The 19,919-nt window shown below is 35.8% G+C and overlaps 1 protein-coding gene across 4 annotated transcripts in view; it reads left to right on the forward strand.

Moving 5' to 3' along the window:
- The window catches only part of LOC106881540 (transcription elongation factor SPT5), a 47,080-nt gene that overhangs the window by 13,941 nt on the left and 13,220 nt on the right, over positions 1–19,919 (forward strand). For 2 of the 4 annotated variants that reach the window (XM_014931964.2, XM_014931965.3), the window contains exons 6-17: positions 557–688; positions 2,121–2,220; positions 5,716–5,850; positions 7,213–7,329; positions 10,913–11,014; positions 11,713–11,783; positions 13,889–13,994; positions 15,050–15,125; positions 15,699–15,856; positions 17,373–17,528; positions 18,458–18,555; positions 19,684–19,753. In XM_014931964.2, the coding sequence (XP_014787450.1) occupies positions 557–688; positions 2,121–2,220; positions 5,716–5,850; positions 7,213–7,329; positions 10,913–11,014; positions 11,713–11,783; positions 13,889–13,994; positions 15,050–15,125; positions 15,699–15,856; positions 17,373–17,528; positions 18,458–18,555; positions 19,684–19,753 (1,321 nt within the window). The remainder of the gene's footprint in view (positions 1–556; positions 689–2,120; positions 2,221–5,715; positions 5,851–7,212; positions 7,330–10,912; positions 11,015–11,712; positions 11,784–13,888; positions 13,995–15,049; positions 15,126–15,698; positions 15,857–17,372; positions 17,529–18,457; positions 18,556–19,683; positions 19,754–19,919) is intronic. The other 2 variants (XM_014931966.3, XM_089341712.1) reach the window with 1 other exon arrangement.

Below are 19,919 nucleotides of genomic sequence, written 5' to 3' on the forward strand. Positions count from 1 at the left end.
CTAAGGTTTGGTGGAAGATTTTAATTCAAAACTTATGAAAAGAAGACATTTGTATTATAGAGCCAGAGCCAGTTTCGGCTGGGTTGGTATTGAAAGAGTTAATATGTAATATTGTAATAATAATAATAATAATAATATATGTAATATATAGTTGACTGTTTTTCTAAAATATATTTCTAGTCTTGTAATAATATCAACTTTATAATAATAAAGTAAAAGAGAAAGAAAGCTGTTTGTTTGCTTATTTCCTTCATGTCTATCGTTTTTCATTCCCTGCTGTAAAGTTATTTACTTTAGTTCTGTTATTTTTAAGTGAGATAATTTAACTCTTAAACTTTCAAAGCTAGATTTCTAGATTTCCCCTTCCTAGTGCCATTCATGGTCACAGCAGTAAGCTTGCACCCTGGTTTATTCCCAGAATTTGTTTCAGACAGATCAAACTTTTGCTTATCCAGTAACAAGAATTCAAACACCTTACTGTTATCGTGGCAAAATTCGATACTCTTTCTAACTTTGAATTTTTTCTTTTTCTTTTTTTTTTTTTGTCTTAATGTAGCAGTGAAAAAGAAGATGAAATTGAGGAATATTACCGACAGAAATATGGAGAATCAACTGTCACAGAACGTTTTGGAGAAGGTGAAGAAATGTCAGATGAAATTACACAACAAGGCTTACTTCCAGGAGTAAAGCAAGTATTACTTTTGCATTACCTCTGTCTCACAACCTTTATTAAACTCTTCTCACTGCGTTTTATTAAGAGACCTACATACCAACACATTTTAATATTTTTTTGATAAAATTATTTTACAGCAGTAAATTTTCTAATTGCCCTGATTTTAATGAATCTAGTGACTGAGAATTGTTATTCATAATTTTTATCACGTCTGTAAAAGGCAGTTATTGTTTATAAATGTATTGAATTAGAAAAAATGGAGGATGTGTGAAAATTGAAGAATTGAGTTGTGGTGAAGTAGTGTGAGAATATTTTTGAATAGAAAAGGCCTTAGTCCTGGTTCCTCTGAATGGTTGGTGCTTGACATAGGCTGAGAAACTCAAGCTCTAATGGTAAGTAGCTAAGAGTGAATATATATATATATATATATATATATATATATATATATATATATATATAAGCAAGGCATAAATAATCATTACATATTTTTCTTTATTGTAGTATTACAATAAAGAAAAAAGAAAATGTAATGACCATTATTGATGCCTTGTCTTGTATATCACTCTGTGTAAAAACCAGTATAACTGGAACACAACTATGGATTTATAATATAGAATGGGGATTAAGCATAACTTTGGAACCTGCCACAAAATTATACAGAGTTCTTTACTAATCTAAACAGTATTGTGAGCCTGGTGTACTAACAGAGAGCTTATAAAGTATTTAGCTTGGCTTGATAGTAATAACTCAGTTTTATACATGTATATAACTGTCGAACAATGAGAATGAGTGCTTAACACTACGTTGGTGGATACAATTATTTATGAATTAAGGCTACCATTGGTTTCATGTTAAGAAAAATATTTTGATATCTTAATTTTTCAAGTTAATCACATGAAAGGGTCACCATGATATGTGACCATAGTAAATACATTTTAAAAGGTAAAATTAACCTTAATTGCGGATTCTGCATAGATTTGCTTGTTCTGTAGTCAAGGATTGAAATGAGAGATTTTTAAATGTGTAAATAGCTTTCATGTTTTAAATAGGTGTTATGCATGTGTGTGTTAACCCATTACCTCCCATAATTCTATTAACTGGAATTTTTTCATGAAACTTTGATTTCTAGCATAAAACAGCCTTAGAAACACGCTGGAATGATCAAAATAACATTTTAAATAGAAATAAGCGAGATATTGGGTGAAAAATTAGCAAACCTCATTTGAATATCAAAGAAATATACCTAGTAGATATAGCAAAAAGGTTAGATATGTGTAAATATTGACAGATGATTTACGAAATTTGTAATTTTTAAGTGATCTCATATGAGATCACTGGTAGGTAATGGGTTAAATGAGCTTTATAGTGTTTGTGTATCTGTCTGTGATTAAAAATGTTTCCCTGCAGTTACGAGTATTTGAACTCTTCCTTCTTTTTCCTCTTTTAGAGACCCTAACATGTGGGTGGTGAAATGTCGAATGGGAGAGGAAAAAGCCACAGTTGTGTTGCTGATGAGAAAATTCATCACTTATCAGTTCACAGACGAAGTAAGAACCTGTTTGCACTCTTGTTATCTTCCATTCTCCCTCTCTTCTTCTCTTGCTCTTCCCTTTGGCTGCGTAACCATGTATCTCTTCTACAGCAGTACACTTGTTTCTGTCCTTATTCTTGATGTCTCTGTCTCTTGCCTGGTAACCATGTACCTCCTTTACAGTAAACATTTGTTTCCATGTAATCCTATGAGAACAGCTTATGTGTTTATGAGTAAGCAGTTCACTTTGCCAACACCAGGTTTCATTTCATTATATTTCACTTTCGGCTCAGGTTGGCTGAAATGTCAGTGAAATTAAGGAGACAAAGCTGTCAGTTGTGTGTGTGTGTATCTTTCATCTTTTACTTGTTTCAATCATTAGACTGAAGCCATGCTGGAGCGCCACCTTGAAGAATTTTTAGTCAAATGAATCGACCTCAGTAATTATGTTTTAAGCCTGGTACTTATTCTGTTGGTCTCTTTTGCCAAACTGTTAAGTTACAGGGATGTAAACACACCAACACCAGTTATCAAAGACACACAACGGGCTTCTTTCAGTCTATCAAGTCCACTCACCAGGCTTTGGTTGGCCTAAGGCTATAGTAAGACACTTACCCAAAGCGCCATGCAGTGGGACTGAACCTGGAACCATGTGACTGGGAAGCAAACTTCTCGCCACACAGCCACACCTATCTTAATCATTACCATTGTTTTAACATTCACTTATTCATGCTTGCACAGGTCAGGCAAAATTTATTGAAGCACATCTTGTATGGCCACATACTCTTTTTGTTACCATTACTCAAATGTTTCTTAAAAAATTAATGTTTCCCCCCAAGACCAGACAAGTCAGATGTTTAAATTGATTGTTACTGACTGGTAGAGAGATGACATTATTCCTCTGCACTATTTCACTACTTTTACAAAATCCAATGCCTTTAAGAATAAGGATGAATGTCACAAAATTTTTATTATTTCTATTCCTACATTGCTTTGTAGCATAAAAGTTATTTAACCCTCTGAGATTCCTGGTGTTTTCATACATGTAACAAAAAAGACTAAAGTTTCTTTTTCTGTTGAGACCAAAATTGATGGGTGCATGTAGAAAACAAAGGATATGTAAAATTATATATATATTATATAGTTTTATATTATATCTACTGAAAAATGATCTCTGATAGGCTTGTTTCATCAAGCCGATGGATTGACCTCAAAGTCTTTTCAACTTGTATCACTCGGCCCAGGTGTTGCTAGAGGGTTAAAACAGAGAGAAGCAGTGCAAAACTGGACACATTACCTGCTGTTCAGTCATGGATTGTATTCTATGACAGGTGTAAAATGTATCTGAGGTTCCATACTTATGGCAGAAAGCATTGTTTTGATAAACAAGATTGTAAACAAACAACGTTTGTATGGTGGCAGTGTTTGTTTACAAATAATGCATATGTAAACAGCTAATTTCTTTATAGTTTCCGCATTCCAAATTCACTCAAGGCTTTGGTCAATCCAGGACTATGGTAAAAGACATTGGCTCAAGCTGCCATTCTGTGAAACTGAACCGAAAACCTTGAGGTTGCAAAGCCTGCTTCATAACCACACAGCCACACCTGCATCTACAGGTATTGGATTAACTGATTTAGATTTACAGTTTTGGATTAAATGACTTACAGTGTTTAGCTTCATTTGATTTTGTTTGGAATTTAATTTCTGTTGAAGTTGACTTGCGTTAGCTCTTTTGGAGCCAATAACATAAGTACCAGTTATATATTGAGGCAGAGTCATCAGTTATAACAAATACACAATTATTTTTACTTTACCATTAATTACACATCCTTCCCCTGCAAATATTAGCCTTGTGTTTCATAGTAAAGAAAAACAATAATAATAATAATTGCCAATCCACTGCCCTAATAATCAAAAAGAAAAGGATCAAAGGTCCTTCCCAAGGCATTGGCTCATAATGCTGGTTTCCTGGATGCTGTGGTGTGTGTATTCCCTACTGGAGGGGATGCCAGTCTGTTGCTGGATTACTCTCTTTTGCTAGCTGAGTGGACTAGAGCAATGTGAAATGAAGTGTTTGCTCAAGAACTCAATGCATTGCTCAGTTCACGAACAGAAACCATAATTCTGCAATCATTAGTGCAACACTCTAATCACTAATCAACATGCTTTTATACCCTACTAATAATGACGGATTCTCCTGTCAAAGATGACGCATGAGCGTTCAGCCTTTGCCTGAATGACCTGCACAAATGATTTGTTTATAGTGACCAAATGTTCGTGCTGCACATTAGCTCACTCTCTCCATCACATCAACGTTGTCTGAACTGGTGCACAAGGGTACCACATATCAGGTGTCAAAGTGATCGCATAACAACATGAGATGAAGTGTTTTGCTCAGGAACACAACACACCACCTGGTCTAGGAATTGAAACCACGATCTTATGGTCATGAGTACAACACCCTAACTATTAGGCTATGTGCCCTCATAATGATAATAATTGTAATAATTACCAAAAACATGTAATGAAAAGAAATACAAGTAACTGCAGAATATGTAGAGATGGAGAAGAAACAATAAATCATATTGTCTCTGGCTGCCCAGTCCTGGCTAAGAAGGAATATATTCACAGACACGACAGAGCTTGGACCTATATACACTGCAAGCGATGCCAATGCTATGGAATAACAACAGAAAAGAGATAGTATAGCCACACGCCAGAAAAGGTCACAGAAAATGAGAAAGCAACCATACTCTGGGATATGCCAATACACACAGATAGAGGAGTTAAGGCCAATAGGCTGGATATAGTTGTCAGAGATCACCAAGAAAAAAAATGCTTTCTCATCGATGTATCAATACCAACAGATGACAATGTTTCACTAAGAGAAACGAAGAAACTTTCAAAATATAAATATCTAGAAATAGAGGTAACTCAAATGTGGAGTCTAAAAACAGAAACAATTCCTATCATAGTAGGCGCATTAGGTATGATAAAAAAAATATTCAGACAAATACATAACAAAAACACCAGGACTAACACGTATATATAACATACAGAAAATAGCACTACTAGGCACTGCATACATCCTATGCAAAACACTTTCAATACAGTAACAATAAGAGCATCACAGCAAACCACAGCACATACCCAAGGTACACAGAGCTGTGCTCGGTAGTGCAGTGAAAGCACATGATAAAATAAGACTACTGAATAATAATGGTTTCAAATTTTGGCACAAGGCCAGCAGTTTTGGGGGAAGGGTCAAGTCAGTTACATTGACCCCAGTGTTCAACTGGTACTTTATTGACTCCTAAAAGAGGAAAGGCAGAGTCTACCTTGGCGGAATTTGAGCTCAGAATGTAAAGATGGATGAAATGCTGCTAAACATTTTGCCTAGCATGCTAACGATTTTACCAGCCCGCCACCTTTATAATAATAATAATAATAATAATGATAATAATAATAATCCTGTTTTGAGATGTCCTGCCATGTATTTGTGTTTCAGCCTTTACAAATAAAGTCAGTAATTGCCAAAGAAGGTTTGAAGGGTTACATTTATGTTGAAGCATTTAAACAGACCCACGTTAAACAAGCAATTGAAGGAGTTGGCAACCTGAGGATGGGAAGATACAAACAACAGGTTAGTAAAGTTTAATTGTAACTGGTGCAGTGAGTGAGTTTAAGGGTTAGCTGAATGGAAGAGACAGACTGAATGGGAGGGTTATATACTGCAGTGTACAGAAGAGGCTGAGTTTGGATCTGATAATACATTATGTTGAATTAATGGCATGAGATGTTAGGTGGGTGGTATGGGGGTTATATTGGTATATGCTATTTTTGTAGTGATATAGAGTGAAATATATATAGCATTGGTGTGTATCTGTATATGTGTGTGTGTATATATATATATATATATATATATATATATATATATATATATATACATATATATATATATATATGTAAAATCAATGAAGTGGCCCAGTGGTTAGGGCAGTGGACTTGCGGTCATAGGATCACAATTTCGATTCCCAGACCGGGCATTGTGAGTGTTTATTGAGCAAAAACACCTAAAGCTCCACAAGGCTCCGGCAGGGGATGGTGGCGAACCTTGCTGTACTCTTCCACCACAACTTTCTCTCACTCTTACTTCCTGTTGTGCCTGTAATTCAAAGGGTCAGCCTTGTCACACTGTGTCACGCTGAATATCCCCGAGAACTACGTTAAGGGTACATGTGTCTGTGGAGTTCTCAGCCACTTGCATATTAATTTCACGAGCAGGCTATTCCGTTAATCGGATCAACTGGAACCCTTGATGTCGTAAGCGCCGGAGTGCCAACAACAAAAAATCACAGGAAATTTGGAAAATTTTTTGGTATTATTTCTTCACCCTTGCATATGTTTCATTTGCTAAGAGGAATTACAAAGATATACGTGTTAGATAAGCATGTGAGAGATTTCCTATCAGAAATTCTTCAGACACAATTAAATAATGCAAAGTTTATGTTTGGCTGAAGCGTTTATATATAGCCAATATTCAGGAGTTGCATAGATAGCTGGAGAAAAGAAGAGAGAGCAAATGCAAAAGTAAAAGAAAAAGGAGGAGAGAGTTATACACACATAGGAAACAGCTGGGATTCATCCTACCTACCTACATAATATTATATATATATATATGGTGTAGAGTGGAATTATGTATGTGTATATTTATATACACATACATGAAACTCTCGGATCTTGAGCCATTGAGTCACTTCTGCTAAATATTAATAAATATATATATATAAAGATAGACGGTGTAGAAATACTATCTACAATATTCTGTATATTTAGATGGAGTAGAGGGAAATCATATACCACTGATGTATATATTTAAACAGTATACAATAATATAATATTGGTGTATATAGGTTGAAATTATGTAACTGTGTATGTAACATGTATATATATATTATATATGTGTATTTTATATATATATATATATATTGCTTTCGCTGTGTAGATGGTGCCCATCAAAGAAATGACAGATGTATTAAAGGTTGTCAAAGAAACGACAAATTTGAAGCCTAAATCATGGGTTCGTCTTAAAAGAGGCATTTATCAAGATGATTTGGCTCAGGTAAGTATCTTCGGCATTTGTGGTCACTTATGATAGTTACAAAATAACTAAACCAGACACTGTAATTCAATGTAACTTTCTCTTGGGCATTTATTTTAGGTATATTCTGCTCTATCTAATTCCATGTTTTTCTCATTAATATCAGCTGTACTCGCATATGCTTTGGTCATATAATATATGATACACTATTATATGTGTAACTCTTATCTGATATAGGCGTGACTGTGTGGTAAGAAGCTTGCTTCCCAGCCACATGGTTTTGGGTACAGTCCTACTGCATGGCACCATGATCAATGCCTTCTACTATAGCTTAAGGCTGACCAAAGCCTTGTGAGTGGATTTGGTAGATGGAAGCTGTAAGAAGCCCATTTTACGTGTGTGTATGTTTGTATCTGTGTTTGTCCCTACCCTATCCCCACTGCTTGACAACTAGTGTCAGTGTGTTTACGTCCCCGTAACTTAGCGGCCCGGCAAAAGAGATCAAAAGAATAAGTACCAGGCTTTAAAAAAAATTAAGTACTGTGGTCGATTCAGTTGAGTAGAAATTCTTCAAGGCTGTGCTGTAGCATGGCCACAGTCTAATAACTGAAACAAGTAAATGATAGAAGATTTGGTGTATGTTGCACACATGTCATACATAACTTCTATCATAAGCCATATAAAATATACTAAACACACATCAGATATATTTCCTTCCTGAGACCACTTTAATTTCTGTAACACAAAACTGTTTGTTTTATTAATCACTTGTATTGAACCCTTCAACAAATTATTCTGCTAAATGTAAAGCTTATTTATTCATAATGTTTTGAATTAATCATATATTGCCTCATAGCTTTGAGATTTTAATGATGTTATTGTCTACTTTTAGAATGGCATTACAGGGTTGGTGTGAGACGTTAGTTTGAACATAAGACAGGAGGCCTGCTTTGGCCAGATACAGCTGGTTTAACCCTTCGTTAGTCACCTGACCTTTCCATACATGGTTAGTCCATGGGGTGTTTACACACCCCAATACAAAAATACTTATAGTTTTAGTATTATGTAAAATATACTCATTCTGTTGGTTCAGAATATACCCGCAATCACTGCTGAAAAGTTTGAAACTCTTGTAGCTGATTGATATTCATATAAAACAATACAATAAAATAAATTATAAAATTAAGGAAAAACTAAAAGATTTTATCACATTTATTTTGAAAATACCCACAGAATATACCATTTTGTGGAATTTTTTACAGCTGTGATGAATATTAACATTTAAAAAATAATATAACAGGCAATCTCCATTAAATATGCATTAAAACTTGAACTGCGTTAGTCACTCGGGGTAACTAGACAAACACGACGTCTACCTCTCACACCAACTGAATCATGACTGTGCCACACCGCCTGCATCACACCCTCACAGAGTCAGAAGAGTAGAGGAAGGGAGCAAAAAAAAGAAGTTGCCAACTAGAAATTACAAACATAAAAAAATTTGGGGTGACAACACATCCCATGTGACTAACGAAGGGTTAAATTCAACTTTTCATTATAATTTTATGCTAAGAAAGCTTTTTCTTTTGTTATATTACAAAGGTGAAGGCGCGTGGCTTAGTGGTTAGGGCATTCGGCTCGCGATTGTAAGGTCGTGAGTTCAATTCCCGGCGACGCGTTGTGTCCTTGAGCAAGACACTTTATTTCACGTTGCTCCAGTCCACTCAGCTGCCAAAAATGAGTAGTACCTGTATTTCAAAAGGCCGGCCTTGTCACGCTGAATCTCCCTGAGAACTACGTTAAGGGTACACGTGTCTGTGGATTGCTCAGTCACATGCATGTTAATTTCATGAGCAAGCTGTTCCATTGATCGTATCAGCTGGGACCCTCGCCGTCGTAACCGGCGGAGTGCTCCTTTATATTACAAAGACTCATTTACACAAGGTTATTATTTGACTAAATCTTTCCAAATAGTTAATTTCAAAATAATTCAAGTACACAGGCAGATTAATTAATTAGCAGTATCATCACAAAAGAGTTTATTATACCTTAGATATTTTGCCGCTATCTATCTCTCTCTTCCTTTACTCTATCATCTCATATATATTCTGATCCCTGACCCTTGTGTGTATGCTCTGGTACTTTGCCACCATCTCTCTCCAGCTCCCTCTTGCACTCATGGCTCCCTCTGGCTGCGTAACCATGTTTCTCCTCAACAGCAGTACACCTGTTTCTATCCTCATTCTTGATATCTCTCTCTCTATCTCTTTCTCTCCCCTCCAGGTAACCATGTACCTCCTCTACAATAAGACACCTGTTTCTGTCTCTCTGTCATATTCTAACCTTTCATCCTCTGACACAAAATCACCTCCTCCAATGCCCCCTACTTGGTGACCCCTGCCAGTGCTGGTGTCACATAAAAAAAAACCATCTAGTCCACACTTTAAAGTGGAAGGGCACCCAGCTGTGAAAACCATGCTAAAACTGATCTCACTGAGCTCGTGCCACGTAACAAGTACTCAGTCCACTCTGCGAGGTGGTTGATGTTAAGAAGCGCATCCAGCCATAAAAACCAGGCCAAAACAGACACAGAAGTTCGGTGCAGTCTTCTGTCTGGCCAGCTCCTGTCAAACCGTCCAACCCATGCCAGCATGGGAAGTGGACATTACATGATGATGATGATGATTTTGAATATTAATTACACGTCACATCACTCAATATATCTTTGAAATCTATTCTGTATTTGTAAATATATTCAATGTGTGAAAATTCCATCCATCCATCTTCTCTGCTCATTATTCTTGGGAGGGTTGAGTGGGTAGAGTCCTAAGGCAACTCCTCCATAGTATCACTTCAGAAGTGGCCTTCATTGCACTTTCTGGCTGGATTCCCAAGCGTCACCGACTGAATCTTGCAGTCAAGCGTCCATCATTACCAAGACCAATGAAGGTCAATATCACACAGTCTGGTGGTCTTGTTGCTGGTGGTGGCAATATAAGCAAAAGTGCATTTTACATCAAAAGCCCATATGAGAATTTCTCTCATGGTATCTACTGCAGTATAGTTTGTTCTAACAGAACATCCACGTTTAAGTGGGGATAGACATTGCCTCCTCTCACTATGAATATTATCCATCCTTCTTGTTCTTGGTATCTTTGAAACTTATTTTGTTAAAATCTAATTCAATCTCTTAATCAACTTTCTTGAAGCCTAATTTAATTAAGTCACCATCGTATTAAGGAGAATCTAAATGTATTAAACTGTAGCTGAATAGATTTTTGTTTTGTTACAATATTATAAAACTACTGTTACAATATTGTATGAATATTGTTACAATATTGTATCAGTATTGTTACAATATTGTATCAGTATCGTTACAATATTGTATCAGTATCATTACAATATTGTATCAATATTCATACAGTATTATGTCAATATTGTTATAATATTATTTCGATATTGTTACAATATATCAATATCATTCCAATATTGTGTTAATTTCTAAAACAGGAAAAGTAAATTAAATAATGAAATTGAAATTGTGTTGTTTATGTCTATTGTTTGAATTTATTCTTTACTAACAAAATTATTATTTCTATTGTAGGTAGATTACGTGGAACCTTCTCAAAACATTGTACATTTGAAACTCATACCGCGTATTGATTATACACGCTACCGTGGTCTAATGAAGAGTTCAAATCCTCCAGTAAGCCATTCTTTGATTCTTTGCTGTCTTTTCAATATCTTAAAAAAATATTTCTATTTCTCCTTCTACAATATTATGTCGTTATGTAAATTATACCACAGTTGATCCTTTCAGTCATGAATAACAAAGTAAAACTATTTTAAAATTTTAATTTTTTATTTATACCAAAATACAGGTAAATAACACATATTGAGTAAATTTTTAAAGAATTCAGTATTCAATATACTTAATTTTTGGCATGGATGAATAAAAATTTTGCTAACACTAGGTTAAAAAAAATAATACCAATTTACTTACATCTGTGAGATTTACAAGAAGATGCAGCCATCCTCTATGACTTGTCAGCAAACACTGAGTCAGAATCATGTGGTCTTGGTTATATATGCATTTTAGAGGTGTCCAATGAATTGGTAACTGTGACTCAATTATAATTTATATTTCTTTTGTAATTTATGCTTAAAAATTGTCCAATATATTGAACAAAGTGACTGAAGTGGGTTAAGTAAATTATGTCATCTTGCCTTTCTTGGCAACCAGTATGTTACTGCCAGTAAGTTATTATTATATCAAAGAAATCCTTCAATTCCCCTAAGCAGTTACAAAAATATTCCAACATTTAGCCTGCAGTAGACTAGTTAAATTATGTAGAAACTGTCATCATTGATCCTTTAATGGAATATTTCTGTTTTCTTTTGCAGCAACAAGAGGCAGATAAAAAGAAACGAAAACGAAAACCTCCTCCCAAACTCTTTGATCTTGATGCCATCAGGTTGATTGTTATTTCTTTCATCTCATTTTGCAAAGTTATTCTGAACCCTTCTCATACCAATACCACATTCCTAACACCTCTCCTAACCTCTTGTTCATATCTAAATTAAAAATCTTTCATTATAATTGTATATGAGAACCATTTATGCTCCAAGCACCAGCTTAATAAAAGAAATTTGGTATTTTACTAAATCTCTAAATTTCATTATTTTCAAAATTATTTGAAACACACAGGCATTTTATATCATTAGAAATATACTCACAAAAGGTTTAGAATATATCTTCATAATCATCTTCATTTAACTGTTTTCCATGCTGGCATGGGTTTGATGGCTTGACAGGAACTGGCAAGGCCAGGAGCCACACCAGGTTCCATAGTTTATTTTGGCTTGGTTTTTATGGCTGGGTGCCCTTCCGAATGCCAACCACTCCACAGAGTGTACTGGGTGCTTTTTAAGTGGCACCAGGAAACACAAAATATTATTAAATATCATTTTTATCTCTGATCTTTTAACCCTTTAGTATTCAGATTATTCTGCCAGATGTATTAGTCTTGTATTATCTTGTAGCTCTGAAATTTCAATGATGTGATTGTTTGTTTTTAGACTGACATTGTAGGATAGGTGTCAGAGGTCATATCTGGACAGTTTAAACATAAAACTGTTAGAATATTTGGGCCTGATATGGTCAGTTTGAATGCTAAAAGTTTAAATAATCTGGACAATTACTGTTCTAGTGTTGTGATAGCAACATCACAAATACCATAACTACAATTTGCACTTCTACTAGACCAGTGATGGTCACTGGTTGCTGTGGTGGTGAGGTGTCAACCTAAGTTATCAGTGGAGTAAGAAGTTTACTGAAGGTAATGTTTTGTTCATGACACAGGGAGAAGTATTTGGGACATGATAGGTTAATATCTGGTGTTGTGCAACATGGGAATTAGTTGAAACATGACAGCTGAGTATCGGGTACTGTGCTACATGTGAAGTATTTGCAAAATGATAGCTTTTTTTAAATTTAACCCTCTCTCCTGCTCTCTTACTCTTTTGCTGTTTCGTACTCTGTCTTCCCTTTCGCTGGGTAGCCATGTATTTCCTTTACAACAACGCACCTATTTCTGCCCTCGTTCTTGGTTACTCTCTCTCTCTCACTGGGAAACCATGTACCTACTCTATAGCAAGACACCTATTTCTGCCTCCCTTTGTCTCTGTCACACTCTAACCTTTCATCATCTGATACTGGATCACTGCCTCCAATGCCCCCTCCATTATAGCAAGACACTTGTTTCTGTCTCTCTGTCACACTCTAACCTTTCATCCTCTGACACAAGTTCCTCTCCTCAAATGACCCTACTCCTCTTATAATTCCCCGTCTTGCAAGTTACTTGGTGACCCTGCCAGTGCTGGTGCCACGTAAAAAGCATCCAGTCCACACTGTAAAGTGGTTGGCATTTGGAAGTGCATCGAGCTGTAAAAATCATGCCAAAACTAACCTCACTTGTGCTGGTGCCACGTAAAAAGCACTGAGTTCACTCTGCAGAGTGGTTGGTGTTAGGAAGGGCATCCAGCTGTAAAAAGCCTGCTAAAAACAGACACAGTAACATAGAGTAGTTTTTCTACTTGGCCAGTTCCTGTGAACTGCCCTACCAATGCATGCATGGAAGATGGATATTAAACAATGATGATGAATACATCCAACCCATGACAGCATGGAAAGGAAACATTAAACGATGATGATGAATATGATGTAAAGGTTTTATTGGTATGGTTTCTACAGCTGGGTGCCCTTCCTAACACCAACCACTCCTCAGAGTGTATTGGGTGCTTTTTATGTGGCACCATCATGTGGCACCTTGGTTTTAAGATCTTGATACTCTTGTGGTGGGCAGGTCTTCTCAAGTACAACAATGTGCCACATATCTCTGCCTTAAAAGCTAAAGGGTAATTGTACTGCTGGATCACAGGAGGGAGGGCCAAGAAGGTGTCTATGACTACACATGCCCCTAAAACAGTAAACAAGGTCCCTGGTGATGTTGTTGTTATGATTGGTCTTATGATAGAACAATTCTTCTTTCCTGATGGTTTGCATTTCTCATATTTCCAGGGCTATTGGAGGAGAAGTCACTGCAGATGGAGATTTTCTCATCTTTGAAGGCAACCGTTACAACAGAAAAGGTTTCCTGTTCAAAAGTTTTGTCATGTCTGCCATTGTAAGTGGCAATTTTCTTATTTTCTCTTCAAGTGGACACATATGGTTGGTCTGTTGATCTGATATTTCTTTGAGAGCCAACAGATACAGCTGAGACAGTATAGACTGTACTAGACTTAAATACTTTAGCATTGTTCTGAGTAGCAACACTTCATAGCTGCTCTACCTTTCATTTCTGGTCAGTCATTAAAATATATACTGAACAAACTCTTACCAACTGTATGTTTCCTTCACAAATGTCAGCTCAGTTCCTAATTGAAAGAAATCCTTAATGAGTAGGATCTTCTTGTACTCAAGGGTAACGAGAATTGATATTTAAGACTCATTTACATTGAACTCCAACCGGGATCCATTTTAGTTTTCATTTCTGTGATTATTACTGGTATACATTTCATTAACATTTTGGAATTAATTAAATTGACTGTACAGCTCTCCTACAAATAATTAATTTTATACCAAATCAAAAGAAATGTTTAAGTTGGCTGTAACTGATTGTTAGAGAAATGTTATTCCTCTTAGCTATTTCACTATTTTTTACGTAACCAATGTCTTTCAGAAAAAGATGAATGTCACAAAATCCTATTTTTTCTAACATTTTCGATATCTCTGTTGTCACATTGTTTTGTAACATGAAATTTGTTATCTAAAACAGGGAGAATTGATGCAACATTAAACAGATTACTTACTGTTGAGTCATGAATTTGTATTTTGCAACAGTTGTAAAGTGTATCTGAGTTTCTCTATTAATGGCAGAAAGCATTGTTTTGATAAACTGATTGTTCAGATATTTCATATGGAAAACATGTAGCAGGAATTGTGCTTGTCAGCCAGGCTGGCACGGATAATATAATTAAGTGCTTATTATGGTATATGTGCTTCTGCTATTGCATAATACCTTTAGCCAAGGTTTCAATTTGTAATCATGTTGTCCATTGTGCTGTCTGTTAACTTTATAGTTGACAGACAACACACTGTTTCCCTATAACATGTTAACTCCTGTACAGTCCCGTTGTCCTTTTCCTCTTTGTTTATTCAATGGTAACATTTTACTTTTAGATTGCTGATGGCGTCAAACCGACACTGACTGAATTGGAGAAGTTTGAAAATACACCGGAAGGAATTGACATGGAGTGTATCCTTGTTGTTGTTGTTGTTGTTGTTAAGTACCTGTAATATACTTGGGTTGATTCAATCAAGTATGACCTTTACCAAAAAATATTGATATTATGTCTACTCCAACTAAATCCTTATCATTAGGTCTCATATGTGTCACTAGGAACAGGCATGCATTGAATCCTTGAGCGAGACACTTTATTTCATATTACTCCTGTCTATTCAGGTGAATAATGAGTACCTTCCTACTGCTAGTGCAGCCCCTTCTCTCTTCAGTTCTCACATTCTGGTTCCACTGGGTCAGAGGGTAAGGAGGGTTGAGGAACCTATAACAATTAGTGAAAAACACATGCTTACCATGTTACCAGGTCTTACTTGTTTGTGAATGATGTTTGTGCTTTCTTTTATCCAATGTATATCTTTTAAGACAGTGAAATGTGATTGAGGGAGATTTGGCTACTTCTTCCAGCTGGTTGAGAGAACATGTTGAAGCTCCTTTGTGGGTTTGTTATTACTTTTAGACTTTCCTTCCTCTTTATTACAAGTGTGCCATACTTTCATTTCTAAAAGCCTTCCTTAATTAAGACTTTAGTGATTCCTGAAAGGACTAGCTTCACAGAAGTGACACATAATCTCGTTCCTGGTGATATGGTAGAAGTCTGTGAAGGAGAATTGATTTATCTGCAAGGAAAAGTGATTTCTGTTGATGGCAATAAAATTACAATAATGCCGAAACATGTTGATCTAAAGGTAAATTATTCATTCTGGATTGTTTTTGTTTTCTTTTTGGTAATGTTTCAATTAGTTTGAATAGAATGGTTATATTACAATAGAATAGTTATATAGCCACGATAGAATGGTTATATTCCCACTATAGCAACATGATCATTTGTTTTTCTTTTGCTAAACCAAAGAGCCTTAGCACTCAAACTAAATTAGTTTGGATTGTTTCTTGTGAAAAATATCAATTTTGTATCATTATGTGCACAGGTGTGGCTGTGTGGTAAAAAGCATGCTTCCAGGTTCAATCCCATTGCATGATACCTTGGGCAAGTGTCTTGTATTATAGCCTCAGGCTGATCAAAACCTTGGAGTGGATTTGTTATACAGAAACTAAAAGAAAAAAGTGGCGAGCTGGCAGAAACGTTAGCACGCCGGGCGAAATGCTTAGTGGTATTTCGTCTGCCGTTACGTTCTGAGTTCAAATTCCACCAAGGTCGACTTTGCCTTTCATCCTTTCGGGGTTGATAAATTAAATACCAGTTATGCACTGGGGTCGATGTAATCGACTTAATTTCTTTGTCTGTCCTTGTTTGTCCCCTCTATGTTTAGCCCCTTGTGGGCAGTAAAAAAATAAGAAACTAAAAGAAATCCAACGTGTGTCTCTGTGTTTGTCCCCCACTACCACTTGACAACTGGTATAGGTATGTTTATGTCCTTGTAACTTAGCAGTTTGGCAAAGAGACTGATAGAATGAGTACGCTTAAAAAAATGGGTTAGAGGTCGATTCATTCGACTAAAAATTCTTCAATGTGGTGCTCCAGCTTGGTGGCAGTCTAATGACCAAAACAACTAAAAGAGAAAAAGTAATTAAGTTAGCTGATAATTAAATATCTGCAGGCAAAAGGAAATTTAAACCTGCAGGTTGTGGCATTAGTTTAACTATTAAATCGGCTCTTTGTCGGGTTACAATAACATTTACTCCTGTTGATTTAATCATTGGAACAGCCTGCTTGTGAAATTAACATGCAAGTGGCTGAGCACTCCACAGGTTGTGGGGCATAATGATGAGACATTCAACAGACCCAGACTATTGATATGTTATTTATAGAAATTCACTGCAACATCATCATTTAACATCTGTTTTCCATGCTGGCAGAGGTTAGATGGTGTGACTGGAGCTGGTAAGCTAGAGGGCTGTACCAGGCTCCAGTCATCTGTTATGGCTTGGTTTCTACAGCTGGATGCCCTTCCTAACACCAACCACTTTACAGAGTGTACTGGGTGCTCTTTACATGGCATTGGCACAGGTGCTTTTTATGTGTCACCAAAACTATATATATTCGTTAAAAAAAGTCATTTTATATATTAAAACTTGAGTCCAACTCCTGCCAGCATGGAATGTGAATGATGATTATCTTTTGAAACTTGTTAATGTTTCATTTATATTGTATCATCTATTTAAAGCTAATGCTAAAGAACTTTTTAAGTTGAGTTATTCTTGGTAAATAAGTCTCAAACCATTTGATTTCATTGCTTTGTTCAGGATCCATTAGAATTTCAAGCACACGAACTTCGCAAACATTTCAAAATGGGGGACCATGTAAAGGTGATTGGCGGACGTTATGAGAACGATACTGGATTAATTGTAAGAGTTGAAGAAAATATGGTTGTTTTATTTTCGGATTTGACCATGCATGAGGTGAGTCATTCCTTTTTATTTCTGTTTACCTTTCATTAACACTTTCACATTCAGGTTACTTTGTCAAATGTAGTGTTTATTTATTCACATTATTTTGAATTAATCATGCATTATCTTGTAGCTTTGAGATTTCAATGATGTGATTGTTTATTTTCAGAATGACATTGTAGGGTAGGTGTGGAATGCCAGCTCTGGCCAGTTTGAATATAAAACTGGTATTTATATTTGGACCAGATATGGCCTCTTTAAATGCTAAAGGGTTAATTATTTTTTTGACATACTTTTTTCTGGCTCTCTACTGTTTGAGTTGAAATCCTGCTCAAATTTTGGTCTTTCATCCTTTTAGGAGTCAATAAAGTTCTAGTCAGGAATTCTGATCAATTTAACTAATCTGTTATGATGTGAGTTGTGCAGATTGGGTGTAAAAATAGTATTACCCAAATAAATAAATGGATATAGCAGTTGTTTACTGTCAACTTAATGTGACAGACCTATTAAGGGAATCATACTAGGGCTAAATAGCAGCAGTATGATTCCCTTAATGGGTCTGTCACGTTAAGTTGACAGTAAACAACTGCTTTATCGTAACATTGCTGCTTATGTCTCTCTATGAGATTTATAATTAGATCATTTCTACATGGATATGGTTATCTAGAATAACCTTTTTCAGAATTAATATGTTCACACAGAATTCACTCGGTACTACTCCAAATGTAGTTATGATATTAAACTCACACAGTAGCCAATATAGACGATCAACACTGTCAGCCGTACTGCTGTCAACCTGACAGTTCTTTATTTTATTGAAATGCGCCAGTCCACTTTTGGTCACATGGGGGTGGTCAGGATCCTCCCTAAATTTATCCTCTGCCATTGTTAAGGATCATTCTTATTCTTTAAAATAAGACCATTTTTGTTATTATTTTCAGTTGAAAGTTTTACCAGAGTATCTTCAACTTTGCACTGATATGGCCACTGGAGTTGACACTCTCGGACAATTTCAGTTTGGTGATCTTGTACAGTTAGAGTAAGTCCTTTGTAAAAGTTATTTATTATTTTATAAATCTATTAAAATAACATTCAAATTTCATATTCTTTCTTGCTGGATTAATTATATTTGTCATAGCACAATATAGTTGTTGGAGAAGGTGTTGGATTACTGATTACATAGTGAAAATGTCTGGCTTTCTCTCAATTGTTGAGCTTATTAACAAGCTGGGTGGTTAACAGTGAAGAAGGACGTTGCTGTGGTGAAAGCTATCTCCTCACACATGGTTCACAGTAAAGCAGAATAGCATGAGTTCAAACCTTGTTATACCTTTTGTGTTGTGTCTTTAGACGGAGACCATTACTTTGTTTATCACAATCTATTTGGTTGGCATAGTTCTACAAGCATTTTCCAGCAATTAGTAGGTGTGTAATTTTGAAAAAAGATAAGTCTAGTACTTATTCTGTTGGTCTCTTTTGCCAAACTGCTATGTTACAGGGATGACAACACAACACCACCAGTTGTCAAGTGGTGGTGAGGACACACAAACACGTATATGACGGGCGTGTTTCAGTTTCCGTCTACCAAATTCACTCACAAGATGCCATGCAGTGGGACAGAACCCCGAGCCATGTGGTTGGGAAGCAAGCTTCTTACCACACAGCCATATCTGCACCTATAGATGGCCCCCATGTTATTTGTGCCAATGTTATGCATATAAACAAACAACCAATTTTGTGTTATCAGAAAATAGGAATTTATGTTATATTATGATCATCATCATTATTTATATAGAACCATAATGATATAGCATCATCATCATCGTTATATAATTGTATATATTTGATTTTTATTGAATCAGTTGTTTCTTTGGAGTTCTCTCAAACATCTGACTAGACATACATCTGATGGTTTGAACACAAGATGGTGTCACTACTGTGCAGCATTGACCATGATTTAGCTCTTGTGTTAATTCTGAGCTAATTTTTTTTTCTGCTGAGTGACAGCAGCCAATGCCTGCCCCCCAGTCAGATGTAGATCTCCATTTGTTATCTTGGGTATTATTTATTCTTCATTCAGTCAACTGTTTAATAAACCAATCACCTACAGAAAATCCCAAAGTTAGCCACAACCACGTACATTCATATGTTGCTTTCTCCATTTCAGTCCACAGAAAGTTGGTGTGATTGTCCGTCTTGAAAAAGAGAATTTTCAAGTACTAAGTATGTTTGATAAGGTAAGATATTAACCTTCATTTGTTATTCTAAGATTTCACTTCCTATATTTATTACAATATAAGTCATGTCTTTGATGTGCTATCTTACCTTTATCTAATTTACCTTAATTACTTGCACTTGTTTGTGACCTTAATTTCATCGTGTACAAAGAAAGACAAGTACCAG

The sequence above is a fragment of the Octopus bimaculoides genome, chromosome 25 (assembly GCF_046866305.1).
Source record: "Octopus bimaculoides isolate indiv1 chromosome 25, ASM4686630v1, whole genome shotgun sequence".
Lineage (NCBI taxonomy): Eukaryota > Metazoa > Mollusca > Cephalopoda > Octopoda > Octopodidae > Octopus > Octopus bimaculoides.